Here is a 14560-nt window from a genome sequence, read left to right as displayed (position 1 = left end):
CGTCTTCTTCTTCTTAGGCTGTTCACGTTTTCTTTCCATCAATTCTCCTATCTTTTTTCACAGATGGGGCAACTTACTCTTACATGTGGTAAATGGATATATCAAGAAACTAGATGGCTATTTGGTGTTGACAAGAAAAAAGAGAGCAAAGTTATAGAAGTAAACGATAGGATTTGCTATGAAGATTTTGTTCAGATGGTGATCAGAGAGTACAAAGCCGATACACAAAATTACAAGGTGGAATTGAGCTACATGTATCCAAAAAAGGTTTTGTTGACATTACCACAAAACACACCGCCTATAGATATCGGAAATCAAAGACAATTTTCTGGATTTTTGGAGCAACTAAAGACCGAACCGATGAGAATTTGTCTTGAACTTAAGGAAATAGATTTGGAGGAAGAAGATGATGATGTAGCTGCCGAAGAAGTCACTGTAAGTGATGAGGAAGATGATATATTTGATTATTGTGATGATTCAGATGGAGCATCTTCGGGGGATGAAGACTTCACATCGTACGGGATACAAGTTGAAGAAGACAAAAATAAAAAATCACCAAGTACGAAGAGTGAATCCACGTACGCGAGCGCTCATGCAAAAAGCATTACTCAACATGCTAAGTTAGAGTTAGATTCGCTGAATCTAGCTGTTGGACAACGATATGACACAAAAGATGCATTGGAGACTAGGTTGAAGATATGGTCAGTCCTTCAGCAATTTGACTTTAAAGTGGATGTATCGAGGCCAGATATATTAGTGATCAAGTGTTGGGTTGAAAGCTGTACATGGAGAGTAAGAGCCACCACAATTGGAGAATCTACTCAGTTTACTATTCGGGTGTACAATCCAGAACACTCATGTTCTGTTACAGAGCGTTCTGCTCGTGCCCGACAAGCAACTCCAGAAATTCTTGCATTATTGTATGTGGACTATGTCGGAGGTGTTGATTCAAAAGTTCTCCCAAAACATGTCGGGACGCCTTAAACATGAGATTTGGTGTCAAGGTATGTCTATCAAATGACATTATTTTATTATTTTTGTTTTGATTGAACATATATATTATGATGTGGCTAACATGTTTTTCTTTTAAAAAATTATAACTAGATGGATTATTGGAAATCCCATAGGACACTTCTATGTGCAAGAAATATGGTTAGAGGTTCCCCGGAGAGTGGATATTCAGATTTGCCCACATATCTTATATCATATAAGAAGAGCGAATCCTGGAACTTACACGCGTTTGGAAGTCGGTGAGCTCCACAGATTTAAGTATTTGTTCCTTGCATTTGGTGCTAGTATCAATGGATTACCCTACATGAGAAAGGTAATTATCGTGGATGGTACATTTCTGCAGGGAAAATACAAAGGAACACTACTAACTGCAACAGCTCAAGATGGAAATTTTCAAATATTTCCAATTGCTTTTGCAGTCGTCAGTATTTCCAATTGCTTTTGCAGTCGTTGCACATAAATCTCAGCAGCTAGATTCTTTCGAATATCTGGAATGTTTTTATCACTTAACCCTTCAAATGTGCAACCAATTGCCAAGCACTCAATGTACTTTATAGTATAAACACCACAGTCTCCGGGTTTTTCATTTTGTGGAACGGTTCTCAGTCTTCGTACAGCGAATTGTTTATCACTTTTCTTCCGAAGAGTAGTAGGAACCATAGCATTCAGAATCGTCGGAATCATCTTCGCAAAAGGCCGACAAACATTTCGAATTTCTTTATTGTCCTCTACTATGCTAAGAATGCTGTCATACACGTGAATGGTTTCCTTCCCCAAGTCAATATCCAAAGCAACCCAGTGATTACCATTTATGAAATGACATGCATACAGATGATCAACATCTTGAAGCCACTTCTTGTTTGTGATGCGGTCAGCTGGATATGTGCCATTGAAAATACCCTTATATATATTCGTTGCACTCCACGTTTTAGGGTTGAACTCTTTGAAATCACTGACAAGTTTGATGATGACACACTGATCCAAAAACACAATGCGCTGAGAATGGTACGGTAAAGGATCACAAAGAGATCTCTTATGGAACATATGCATTGCAGACCACATATGCTGAACAGAATAATTAAAAACAAAATCATATATTAGAGCAAGAACAATAAAAAGACTAATAACTATATGCTTTCAGTATTTTCTAAAAGATAACAAGAACAAAGAGATCTCTTGAAGTTAGTCAGCCATATGTAAAGAAATAATGCTTACCCAGTTAGTCAGCCAACAATATGTAGGTGTACGCCACTCTTCTCTTGGAGTTATAAGCACTTTATAAAATTCGACACTACATTCAGAGGTTCTGTCCGGTTCCTCCCTAAAACAAAATTATATAGCTTAAAACAAATAGTAATGAAACATTGCTCAACAGGAGAAAAGAAAAAGAAGCATACTCATCATCCAGTAGAAAATGTAGTAAGTTCCGAATTTTAGTGTCTTCAACAACAGCAAACGGATCATATGCTAAGACAGATGGTATTACACCTGTGATGATGCGCTTGACGGTAGAATTTCCTATGAATGGAAATAACTGAGACGATGCTAACTTTGTTTGGCGCTTCAGCTGAGGCGTGGAAGATGTAGGCTTATTAAACTTTCTAGCTGCTGCTGCAATTTCATCTAAGCCATCACTAACTTTTCTAATTTTTTCACGCTGCTTTGTATCAGACCATGTTTCCTCAGAGGCAGTATCGAGTAGATGTGGGACTTGTATCTTGGTTTTGAAAACCTTATTCTCAAACAAATTATTCTTATCAAGTCCCATATCTCCACCTTTTTTGCATGTCTTCGTTACTTTCTTAACAACATGTCGAGCTGGTATACCATCCTGAGACGTGGATTTAATCTCCACCATCCAAGACTTCACAAAAAAAATATTAATCAATAAACACGAACTAGAAAAAATTATCATAACTTAATAGAATCACGAATACTAGCACGTAATGTAAATTAGATAAGACAAAATATTGCTATGACTTTTACACTCTCCTCACAATTTTCAGACAAACTAGAAAACTAGATACGATCTTAATAGGCAAAATTAAAAATATAAGACTAAGTTAAAATTAACTTACCATAGCATCACTTGTCACTTCCTCATTGATATTCACATTGGAGTTGGCAGCTTCTTTGTTTCTTCAGGTACCATTTTTCCTTTCATCTTTCGCATTTCCATCTCCAAGATGGCGACTTTCTCAATTAAGGGACCAATTATGACATCAACCTTCGTACCAATTGCTGCATCCAAACCAGCCATTAATTTAGTAGCCATATTGGTGTTCATGTTGTCTACTTTTTCAGTCAGGGTCTTCAACATGGTCAACATCGCAGTGCTTGGCGTATCATTACCGTCAGCCTACATTAAAACCATTGAAGAATTTAGAAAATCTTATCATACCAACTAGTATTTAATACCAAAATATAATATTGTACTCACATTATACCGACCATCTTCCATAGGTTTAGCCTTCTTATCCTTGTTTGCTGAATCCTCTGAAACATTCATGGGGATAGATTCTTTACGCTTAGTCCTCTTCGTAACAGAAGTTTCAACTAAATCCTATGCTTTACGATTGACACAGTCATCAAGTATATCACGGATCAAGTGGTTCACATTTTCATCTTCAAGCTCACCATCCCATTTAGGGACTAAATTCTTGTCAACGTGTGAAAAGAAATGCCGTACACGAACCTGGAAATAAAAAACGAATTTGAGATTCATTCAATTTAAGAGTCAAAACAAACATAAAAGTAAAAAAAAAACAAGAGTAAAGAAATCACCAAAAACAAGAAATAAAACATTACAAATTTGGTACCTTATCTTCGTGTTCGATTTTTTCTTGTCTAATGAAGTCGTCAGACACGTACCGTTTTCTTGATCCGGCTCATGAAAGGAGAGGAACTTCTGCCCCAACAATTTTGTTTCCGTACTGCTCTCCTAGGCCAGTAACAGCCTCATATCCCCATATGAGTAGCACGTACACAAATCCTTCCATTGTATATGATTTCTTTGCGTCATAACTGACACACTTAATGGAGTGTATCAAACTCTTACATGCAACTCGACCCCATGGATATCTCTCGAAAGCTTCAAAATCAAGTACTCGCTTTGCACACTCCAACGGGATCCGACGTGTAGGAGCTATGCCAAATATTGCGATATGCAAAATACACAACCGTCCTACCATAATCCTTTTCTCAAGACTCCAGTTCTTGCATCTTCCCAATACCAACTGCAACTCATTCAGACTAGGACCAACAGTTGTACACACATTCAGTTCTGCCCAAAATTCTTTATGGTCAACTTTGCAAAGGTCGCCATCATCAAACATATCACAATTCAAACCAGTTATCTCACCAAACTCTAACAAAGAGAGACGAATCGGCTGCCAATCAATTAACGACCATATCTCATAGTTCTTTCTAACTACCAGCTGATGCTTTAAGAGGTAATGAACAACCTTTGCAGACCATATGAAATCAAGCTCGTAAAGTCTAGGAAAAACTCCAACTGATGACTTCTTCAGTGCATCCCATGCGTCGTTTCCTACTCCTACTTCCACCATTTTGAAAATTTGACAAATAACTATAGTAACTCATACTCTTTTGTTGGTTAGGTGTTTTCCCCTTTTTGTATAGTCGTTGTGGATAATTAGTCGTAGTGCTAGCTGAGGCCATATCTAGCAATGGAAAGTTCAAAGTAACATTAGCATGAAATAACTACAGAGAAATGCATATAAATAACAAATAAATATTCACTATATAACATGTAAGAGTTGGTTACACTGACTAAAATGAACTGATAGATGTTAAATTGACAAACAAACAATGAAAAATCTAAATCAATACTGTTTTATGACTTCACATTGAGGACAAAGATTGAAACCATATACTGACCTTGAGTTGATGTTTAACGTGGTCAGTAGCAACTAGAACTGATTCAAATTTTGTCGGAACCTAAAACCACCGTGACTGTAAACAAAATTAATTGTTTTGAAATTCATTCAAATCTGAGAGGAAGACTGAAACCAGAAATAAATATTGGACAGAGACTTACGACTGTGAATCTAACTGGCGGACAAGCTCCACTAGCGGAGAAGACAAGAGCCGCCGGAACCTAGACTCCTCCGAGTAAGGTGTTTCTTCCTGTACAAAACCTCTTCACGCCGGTGAACATGAGGCAAGTCGGAGGAACGGAGAAATCGAAAGCCCTCAGAGGCAGTCTACGTTCGTCGACAATGGAACTATAAACCCTAATTTTTTTTACTCAAACCTATCGTGTGTTGTTATTTTATTAATGTGTATTTTATTTTTAATTTTCTTATTCTATTAATGTAAAAATAGAAATAAATAACAATATAGAGGGTTAATCCGTCTTTTACCCCTTTAGTTAACATATGTCGATAGACGAGAGTTAGATTAGTAATTAACTGAAAAATGAGAGTTAGTTTGAGTAATTTTCTCAAACAAAAAGCATTGAATTAATTTCTCAAAGTTCCAACATACATTTGAAGTCAAATGCCAAAAAGAGCCATAAACATTTGTAGTCAAACTTCTAAAGATACATAAATGGATACTAGACGGAATATAATGATATTTTGTATGATATTTTTTTTTCGTAAAAGCTAAAAATATTTGTAAAAGTATCTGTCAACACTGTGGTAATCTTTTGGGATTTGACATGTATCCACATCATTATTAGTTCGATTTTCCCTTATAACTAAATTATCATTACTTCGCCAGTATTAGATTGGGTTTCGGTCCAAGTGGTTTATATGATGGGCCGTAATAGATGATCGGTTCATTCTCTGACATAGTCAGAAAGTATTCCAAATTCGGATCAGACAGCATGTCACGTTTTTGGCTAGTCCACTCTGTAGACGTTAGCCGACCGGATCAGCCATAAAACATATAAAAAGGTATCTTTCAGCATACTGTTTTTAGACCAAATATATATTTTCAGCTTACCGACTTACTTATTTTATAACAAACCCTAAAAATCTTTAAATTATATGTAAAAGGAATGTTGAATATTATTACTGTTATTTTATTTAATTCCAAAATATTTTGTTATTTCTTTTGAGTTTTGATTATCCTTCATATGTGCAAAATATATTCGTGTTAATAGGCATGGACAAACGGATCCTCGAGTCAGGTTTATATTAGGTTCTTTCAGGTTTGAGTTCTTCGGATCCTAGCCATTTGGATCCAACTAGGTATTTAAAAAAATTGGTTTGATTTCGAGTTGGGTCTTCTCGGATCCGGTTGGTTCGGATAAACAATTTTTATACATGTAAAGAACATCTATATTCAGATATATTTGATTTGGTTTTCAAGTCTTTTAGGTATTTTTGACTTTTTCATGTTTTCAGATCAGTTACTTTATAATTTTTAGGTTTATTTTATAAATTTCAGGTATAATTTGGATAACTCGAATCTATTTTATCCTATTCCAAATTTGCACTCCAACTTTTTGTAACCCGCAACTTAAATACCCAATATATCACAAATCCATAAGAATAAAAACCAATTTTTTTGTAATAGATATTAAGGGTAGGATTATTAAAATTAGAATCCACTATTACCCTATAGGATCTAGGGTTCAGTTCAGGTCGGATTCAAGACCCATGATCCTCCATATAAGATCCGGTAGGATAAAATGACATTACATGTACCGACCCGAATCGGTTTCTGGGGTCGGTTCCAATTCGGATCTTCGGATTCAGATAAAATATACAAGACTATGGATTGATTTAAAACCTATTTTAAGTAATTAATTGTTATATTTCAAGTGCTTTTTGATGATGACATGCGAAAACCAGCAATGATAACATCACGTACTTGTCTCCTGTCACCTAATCCAAGAGCAGATTCGGCAGAAAAGATATGTATTTCATTGTAGTTCTTATGTTCCTAAGCTTCAGTTGACACTATAAAATTGAAAAAAAATATTATGAAAATGCATTATACACAACCTAAGACTTTATAATGCAAGATAAGAAAAACAACTCCCAAACACAATAACATAACTACCAAATGATTAAAAGGACTAGAATCAACGAAAACAAAAGTTTAAAACATACACAAATCACAAATATCAAGCGCATTCATCCTTCAACAACATCGACTTGAGTTGGATCAGCTCTGTGTTATCCAACCGGATGTCCCTCTTATCATGAAGAATTTTTTTTATAGATAAAGAATATCAAAGCGTTCAAAATGCATATAGAGGAAAAGATAATCATCTTTATCTAGTTTCATGAAATTTGTGGATTTGTTCTTCTCTCTTCATTTTCGTTTAAACTACTTTCCCTTTTGTTAGAAAATAATCCATGTTTCGAATAATTTGTTACTGCATATATATGCCAAATGTTGTATATGCGCACATGAGATAGCTAGAATTAATTTATCTTGCCCAATGTATTAATCACTTTTTCCTGCAAATTATTATATAATATAAGTATTCATGATTTTCTTATCTAAGTATGAAAAATGGTTTTTGATGTAAAAATAATTAAGGAAAATATGAAGCTGCATTACATACATTGGGATATGTATGATGGACTTAAAAGATTTCGATGTATCTTGCATATTCGTATTTGGACAAAAGGCCACTGGCGTATGCAACTTATAGAAAAATCGTGGACGGTGTTTGCTCTCAGCCTCTCAGCCTCTCACCTCTGTCCAGCTGATAGAGTTCATACGTCTTTCATGGGAAAAGGCTCAATTTCGCAAAATGTATAAGCTAAGGTTATAATCCTCAAGATATATTGTATTGGTTCTTCGTTTCTTGTAATAATATGTTGTCAAAAATTTTAGACCAAAAAAAATATGTTGTCAAAATATTACTATTTAATGTTAATAAAAAATAATATTACAATGGATGAGAACTGAATTGTCTCAGTTTTTCCTTATATTACAATATTTGTCTCAGAAGTGAAACCAAATGTAGACCAAGTTTCGTGGTTCAAATTTACATACATGATTTATAAAACCTCCAAAACAATATATAAATATGTATCCGGCTAATATAATAGACAATTGTGGTCGGATTCGGAAATAATCCAAGTCTCTCAGCTGGATGGATGCGTGATGCTTAATGCTCCTTTACAGTTTACGTAGTAAACTAGGGTCAGCAAATTAAAACATGTTATAAAAAGATTATGTTTAAACACAGTAGTGTGAAATATTCGTTGTCGGTAAATGTTGAGTCCATGCTTTTTGGAGATGAGGAAGTAAAGGCCAAGTTTATAGTTAGAACCAGGTGATGCAAGATAGAGTAACTAACATTTTTCATGTCCCAAAAGCCTAAATATTTACATTATCTATACTATTAAAACATAAGGAGTTTTAAAAAATATACTTATTAAAGGTTGTTGGACCCTTTCACTAGATTCAAAATTTTTTTTGTCATACAATTAATTACTCTAATTATATACAATCAATAACTCTAACAACGCATTTATCTATTTGTGTTACCATGAAAAATTAATAAAATCCCCTAATAACGTGGGATCACAATCATTTGTTGTGCGTGGATATTAAAGTCACTACGATCACAATCATATTTAAGCTAAACTAATATTCCACATTCCATACATCAACTAATAATATCATTAAACATATTGTACCATGACATCTTACATTATATAGTTTCAAATATTTCCAAAATCAAATTTAATAAAAGCACTTTCACAAATCATATGTTAAAACAAAATTGTATATATATATATATATATATACGTTAACTTAATTTTTATAAAAAACATTATATTGACAAAAAATATTAAGAAAATTTTAAAACTATTAAAATCCCTACAAATATGTTCTATTGAATTAGTTAAAAAAAATCTACCAAGTAAATCTTAAGCCATTCAATTTAACAAATATAAATCTTATAAAATACATACCAAATATAACGAGAGAGTAGGTTTAAGTATCCGGGTCGATTCCTTTATATCTGGATTTTTTGGGTCCTAAACATTTGGAATTGGACCCAAATAGATATTTGAATTTTTTTTCATGTCAGGATTGGTTTGGAATCATAACTCAGATACATATTAAATAGGGTTTTTTGCAAAATTGACCTACAACTTAAAGTCAAACACAAAACTAACCTCTTTTTTTTTGGAAAATTGGTTTTGCCCTATTCACCCCACAAGTTCATATAATTTACGAAAATGCCATCAATTTTTTTTTTTTTCGAAAATGACATCTTTACTCTCTCACCCTCATCATCTTCAAGTAATTACAAGATTGTCATTGTCATCAATACCACAACCACCATGAAAAACCAATTTGAAGCTCTTAATGCTCTCAAAATCGATTTACCCTTCTTCTTTTTCCATTCTTGTGAACTAAACACAACATATCTCTCACTTTCTCTCCACAATGAGCTAAAAAAACCCAAGATTTTGATTCTAAAATTTTTATGGTTCATAGAGTCATAGAAGCTAACGATTCTGGGTGGGTGACTTTCGTTTGTGATTCTGTGTGCTTGGAGAAGCCTTATGTATGCTAAGGAACTTATCTCACCAATTTAAGGTATGACATCGAGTTTTTTTCCAGATCTGTTCGTCAGACGACTTACTTGGGAAGTCGTCTGGCTGTAGACGACTTACCTGGAAGTCGTCTAGCTGTAGACGACTTACCTGGAAGTCGTCTGGTCAACGCAAAGGTTATTTTTGCAATTGACTTTGAAATCTGTAACCTGAGACGACTGAAAGTTAAGTCGTCTACTATTGTTTGGTTTCAAAACAAATTCCAAAGAACCTAGACGACTTACATTTCAGTCGTCATAGGTTAGTTTTGCATTTGACTGGATAATTACAGAAGTTTGACTTCCCCAGACGACTTACATTTCAGTCGTCTGTCGAAAATTAAAATAATAATATTTTTTTAAAAGTAAACGACTTACAATTAAGTAGTCATAGGTTAGTTTTGCAATTGAAAAAAAGCTTCAAGATTTAATTATACACAGACGACTTATAATGCAGTCGTCCACCAGACGACTTACTTGTAAGTCGTCGAGGATTTTTTTTCGAGATTCTGGTCAAACCTCGTAAATCCTGGACGACTTACATTTCAGTCGTCTCGTGGACGACTGAATTATAAGTCGTCTGTATATAATTAAATCTTGAAGTTTTTTTTTTCAATTTCAAAACTAACATATGACGACTTAACTGTAAGTCGTCTACTTTTAAAAAAATATTATTATTTTAATTTTCACTAGACGACTGAAATGTAAGTCGTCCAGAAAAGTCAAACTTCTGAAATAATCCAGTCAAATGCAAAACTAACCTATGACGACTGATTTTTCAGTCGTCCAAAATAACAGATTTCAAAGTCAATTGCAAAAATAACCTCTGCGTTGACCAGACGACGTATAGTTTAGTCGTCAACTTAGATTGAAGTCGTCCGCGTCTTCTCCGCTAGTTTTTAAGTCTTCTACTTTAGTTTTTGAATAACTTGTATTTTTAAGAGTGATGAGTAACTTCAAGATATGTAAAACTCATATTTACAAAATATGTTCTCTCCCTTAGTTTTACTAAATTTGACTAAGTTTTTCAACGCAAACTTATAAAAAAAAATATGATATGCTTTGACTAGTTACTATAATTTGTTTCTATCTCTTAAGTATTATTGTTATAGACAATAATGATGATTATTGTTATGAGCTGGAAGAAGGGTTAAATGCTTCTTAAAATGTTGTATCAATATGAAGCTACCAACATTCTTGTTTATTAATATGAGAAAAGGCCATTGGAGTTTATTACTGCATATGAGAGATCCAAAGATAAGAAAAATGCTACTGAAGTCTATTATTTCATTGATTTGTAAATGTGTAAACACATTGTTAGCACATTTAATACATCTTGGAAAACATTATTACTGATTTTACAAAAAATTCACAACTAAAAGAGTAGACATGCAATTCACAAAACAGACCACAAACAAAAATATTATAGATCATTCATCTACAAAGACAAGCTTGGATTCCACTTGAGTAGAAAAGACCAGACGACTTTTAAGAAGTCCAGACGACTTCTAAGAAGTCCAGACGACTTCCAGGAAGTTCAGACGACTTTGTCAGAAGACTTTTAGGAAGTTCAGACGACTTCCAGACGACTTTACAGGAAGTCCAGAAGACTTTACAGGAAGTCCAGAAGACTTTAGGAAGTCCAGACGACTTTCAGAAGACTTCCAGACGACTTCCAGACGACTTCCAGACGACTAACAAGTAAGTCGTCCCAGAAGTCTTCCAGATCTGAAAAACCTGCATATTAAATCCAGATCTGAAAAACCTGCATATTCAAAAACGTTCAAATGACTTAAAAACAGAAAAAATGAGTGGAAGATTAGATAAATCTACCTTTACAGAACACACAAAAATACATATCTAAAAATAATATATTTACCTTTAAATTAGTGGAAGATGAGTACCATCTAATTAAAAACCTGCAAAAAAGATAGATTAGTAAGAAAGACATGAGACAAAACTGAAAAATTCATATAAAGTTTGGTGTTTTCAAGTCAAAGAGATTAGAGTGGGTTTGAAGAGTTTTAGTTTGGGAAAAAAGTAAGAACTTTATACAACAAGAAGTTACCAAATGAAGAAAAATCAGACATAAGAACTTACCAAAACGCTCAGAAAAATCCAGACGACTTCCTGGAAGTCCAGATGACTTTGTCAGAAGACTTCCAAGAAGTCCAGACGACTTCCAGACGACTAACAAGTAAGTCGTCTCAGAAGTCTTCCAGATCTGAAAAACCTGCATATCCAAAAACGTTCAAATAACTTAAAAATAGAGAAAATGAGTGGAAGATTAGATAAATCTACATTTATAGAACACACAAATATACATATCTAAAATTAATAGATCTACCTTTAAATTAGTGGAAGATGAGTACCATTTGATTAAAAACCTGCAAAAGAGATAGATTAGTAAGAAATACATGAGACAAAACTGAAAAATTCATATAAAGTTTGGTGTTTTCAAGTCAAAGAGATTTGAGAGAGGTTGGAGAGTTTTAGAATGATGAACATTACATTTTTGTTGCAGCCATTTGAGAGGAGGAGAGAGAATGTGTAAATTTTTCTTTATATAGGGAGACAAAAAATCCAATTAGGTTAAATATTTTTGACTCAGACGACTTCCTAGACGACTTACATTTCAGTCGTCTCTTGAAGAAATTAAAACAGACGACTTACATGTTAGTCGTCCAGAAGAGTTTAATATTTTTAGTGGGAAATTAAATATTTTTAGCGGGAAACTAAAATAGAAGACTTTCCAGACGACTTACAAGTAAGTCGTCTGGTTTAAATTATTTAAGCGGAAAAATATTTTTTTTAAAAAAATTTAGGCGGGAATATTTGGACAACTTACATGTAAGTCGTCTGTTTTAATTTCTTCACCAGACGACTGAAATGTAAGTCATCCGAGTAAAATGATCCGGTTAGGTTAAAACGTACATTGGTAAAATTAAAGGTTCGGTACGATGTGGACGACTGAAATATACATCGTCCGGGTAAATTATTCAACAGACGACTGAAATATAAGTCGTCCACACCCTAAACATAACCCCTAAACTTAATTATCTAATTAAACACTTCATAAAACCAAATCAAACTTGAAAAGTGTTTACTATACACAGAAATAAACACATATAGGTGAAAACTAATTTTTGAAAAAAACATTTTAGTTTTCCAAAATCTAACCCTAACAATACATACAATATTACAACATATGTTTGCCAAACTCCTAAACCAAAGTATTTCATGATTCACTACTTCCACTCATCTATCTTCAAAACAAATCAATTTTATCATATTTTAATTTATATCACTTAAAACAGTTTATAATTACTTGATTTTTATTTTTCACGCATCAAAATATTTTTTTACAAGATTTATAAATTATTTTTAAAATAAACTGGTACCAGACGACTTACACTTCAGTCGTCCAGACGACTTCCAACATCTCAGACGACTCAGACGATTTACTGGGGCTATATTCGTAAAAATGGCTTCTGTTTTTTTGTTTGGTCACAAGGGGTTGAGCTGTAATTTCACTAGGCTTTTAGGTTAGTTTTGCATTTGATTCAAGTTTGGGTATAGGTTTGGGATTAAAATCAAGTTGTGGGTTAGTTTTGGCAAAAACCCCTATTAAATACATGTAATATTTGGGTACATAGCAGGCCTAGGTCTGTTCAGATATTTTAAGTCTGAAAAAAGATTAGAAATACCTGAAAAGTTACAGAGTGATCTGAAACTTGAAAAGTATTAGAAAATCTACCAAATACTCAAAATATATTAAAATACCCGAAAAAGATCTAAAATGCTTTTCGAGATATAACCCAAAAATACTGAAAATAGCCAAACTTATATCTGAATATTCAAAATATCTTTTTTTTTAATTTGGAATTTTACCTGAAACATGAAAGTATAACTGAAAACTCAAACCCAAAAAAAAAAAATGAATATCTATAATACCAAAAACATATCTGAAATACTCAAATGTACCTAATATACTCAAAATACTTCATGTACTTTGGGTACCCGACCGAATCCTGGGTAGGATCCAAACTAAACCAAGATATATAGGTCCAAAAAAATACCCAATATATACATTTCCTTGGACCCGGATCCGATCAATTTTTTTGGATTCGAGTAAATGCCTAGGCTTAAGTTAGAGAGAGTTATATAAAAAATATATACAAAATCTCAAATAAACTAATTCATATTATTTTAAACAGATTTTCTTCTCGGTATAATACGATTTGTTGAATTACTGAAATACACAATCTCAAATTTAATTAAAATAAACATATCTAAACATTTTTCCTCAACCATTTTCAATAGTTACAGGGTTGAAAATACATAATATTTTATTATTAATTGTTTTTAATAATTATATGATTGAAAAAAACACAAGTTTTTTAAAGGGTATTTTTTTATCATTGCTTTTTAAAACTGAAATCCTTTATTAGCACCCTTTAACATATACACCTTTTAAATTAATATAAAAACAGTTACCATTAACTACAGTGACACTTTAAATTATTGTAGAAACTTTTTATATTAAACAAAATCTTATATTGTGTCTGATAAATAATATTGCATTTACTGTTTATATTACTTAGTATTTTAACTATCTATTTTTTTTTAAAAATAATATTTTAACTTTGTGGCATCATTGCTTTGTTGAGTTAGTAAATTCTTTTTTTTTAACATAGTTAACCAAGACTGTCACTCTAGCACATTTACTATTAATTATGTTTGGTCGAAGTGGTTATGACGTTTTTTGTCTTTAATTGCTTGAATCACAAAATATGAACCTTTTAAATAATTGAAAAAAATCGGTAATTAAAGAATTGAAAAATATCTGTAATTGTTTCTAAAAATGATTTTTTCCTCGTATTTAAATGTCACTCTAAAACATTGCCTATAAAATAGTAGTAACAGACTGTCAAATTGTTATAAGAACTAGAAACTTTTCCGGGCTACACCCGGGTTTTTTGCATAAAATTTAAATAAAATTTAAGT

At 32.9% G+C, this 14560-nt stretch overlaps 1 protein-coding gene across 1 annotated transcript; it reads right to left on the bottom strand.

Annotated features, from left to right (window-relative positions):
* Positions 1-1404: 1404 nt before the first annotated feature.
* On the bottom strand, positions 1405-4580 carry LOC106404080. Its single transcript, XM_048759712.1, has 7 exons — positions 3918-4580; positions 3586-3706; positions 3452-3507; positions 3161-3370; positions 2409-2875; positions 2227-2332; positions 1405-2076 (listed from the first exon to the last, which is right to left on the bottom strand). The coding sequence occupies exons 1-7, from the start codon at positions 4578-4580 to the stop codon at positions 1405-1407; spliced, it is 2295 nt and encodes a 764-aa protein (XP_048615669.1).
* Between the last annotated feature and the right edge of the window lie 9980 nt (positions 4581-14560).

This window comes from Brassica napus, chromosome C6, assembly GCF_020379485.1.
Source record: "Brassica napus cultivar Da-Ae chromosome C6, Da-Ae, whole genome shotgun sequence".
In the NCBI taxonomy this organism is placed as follows: Eukaryota; Viridiplantae; Streptophyta; class Magnoliopsida; order Brassicales; family Brassicaceae; genus Brassica; species Brassica napus.
This window is presented reverse-complemented; position numbering and strand designations above follow the sequence as displayed.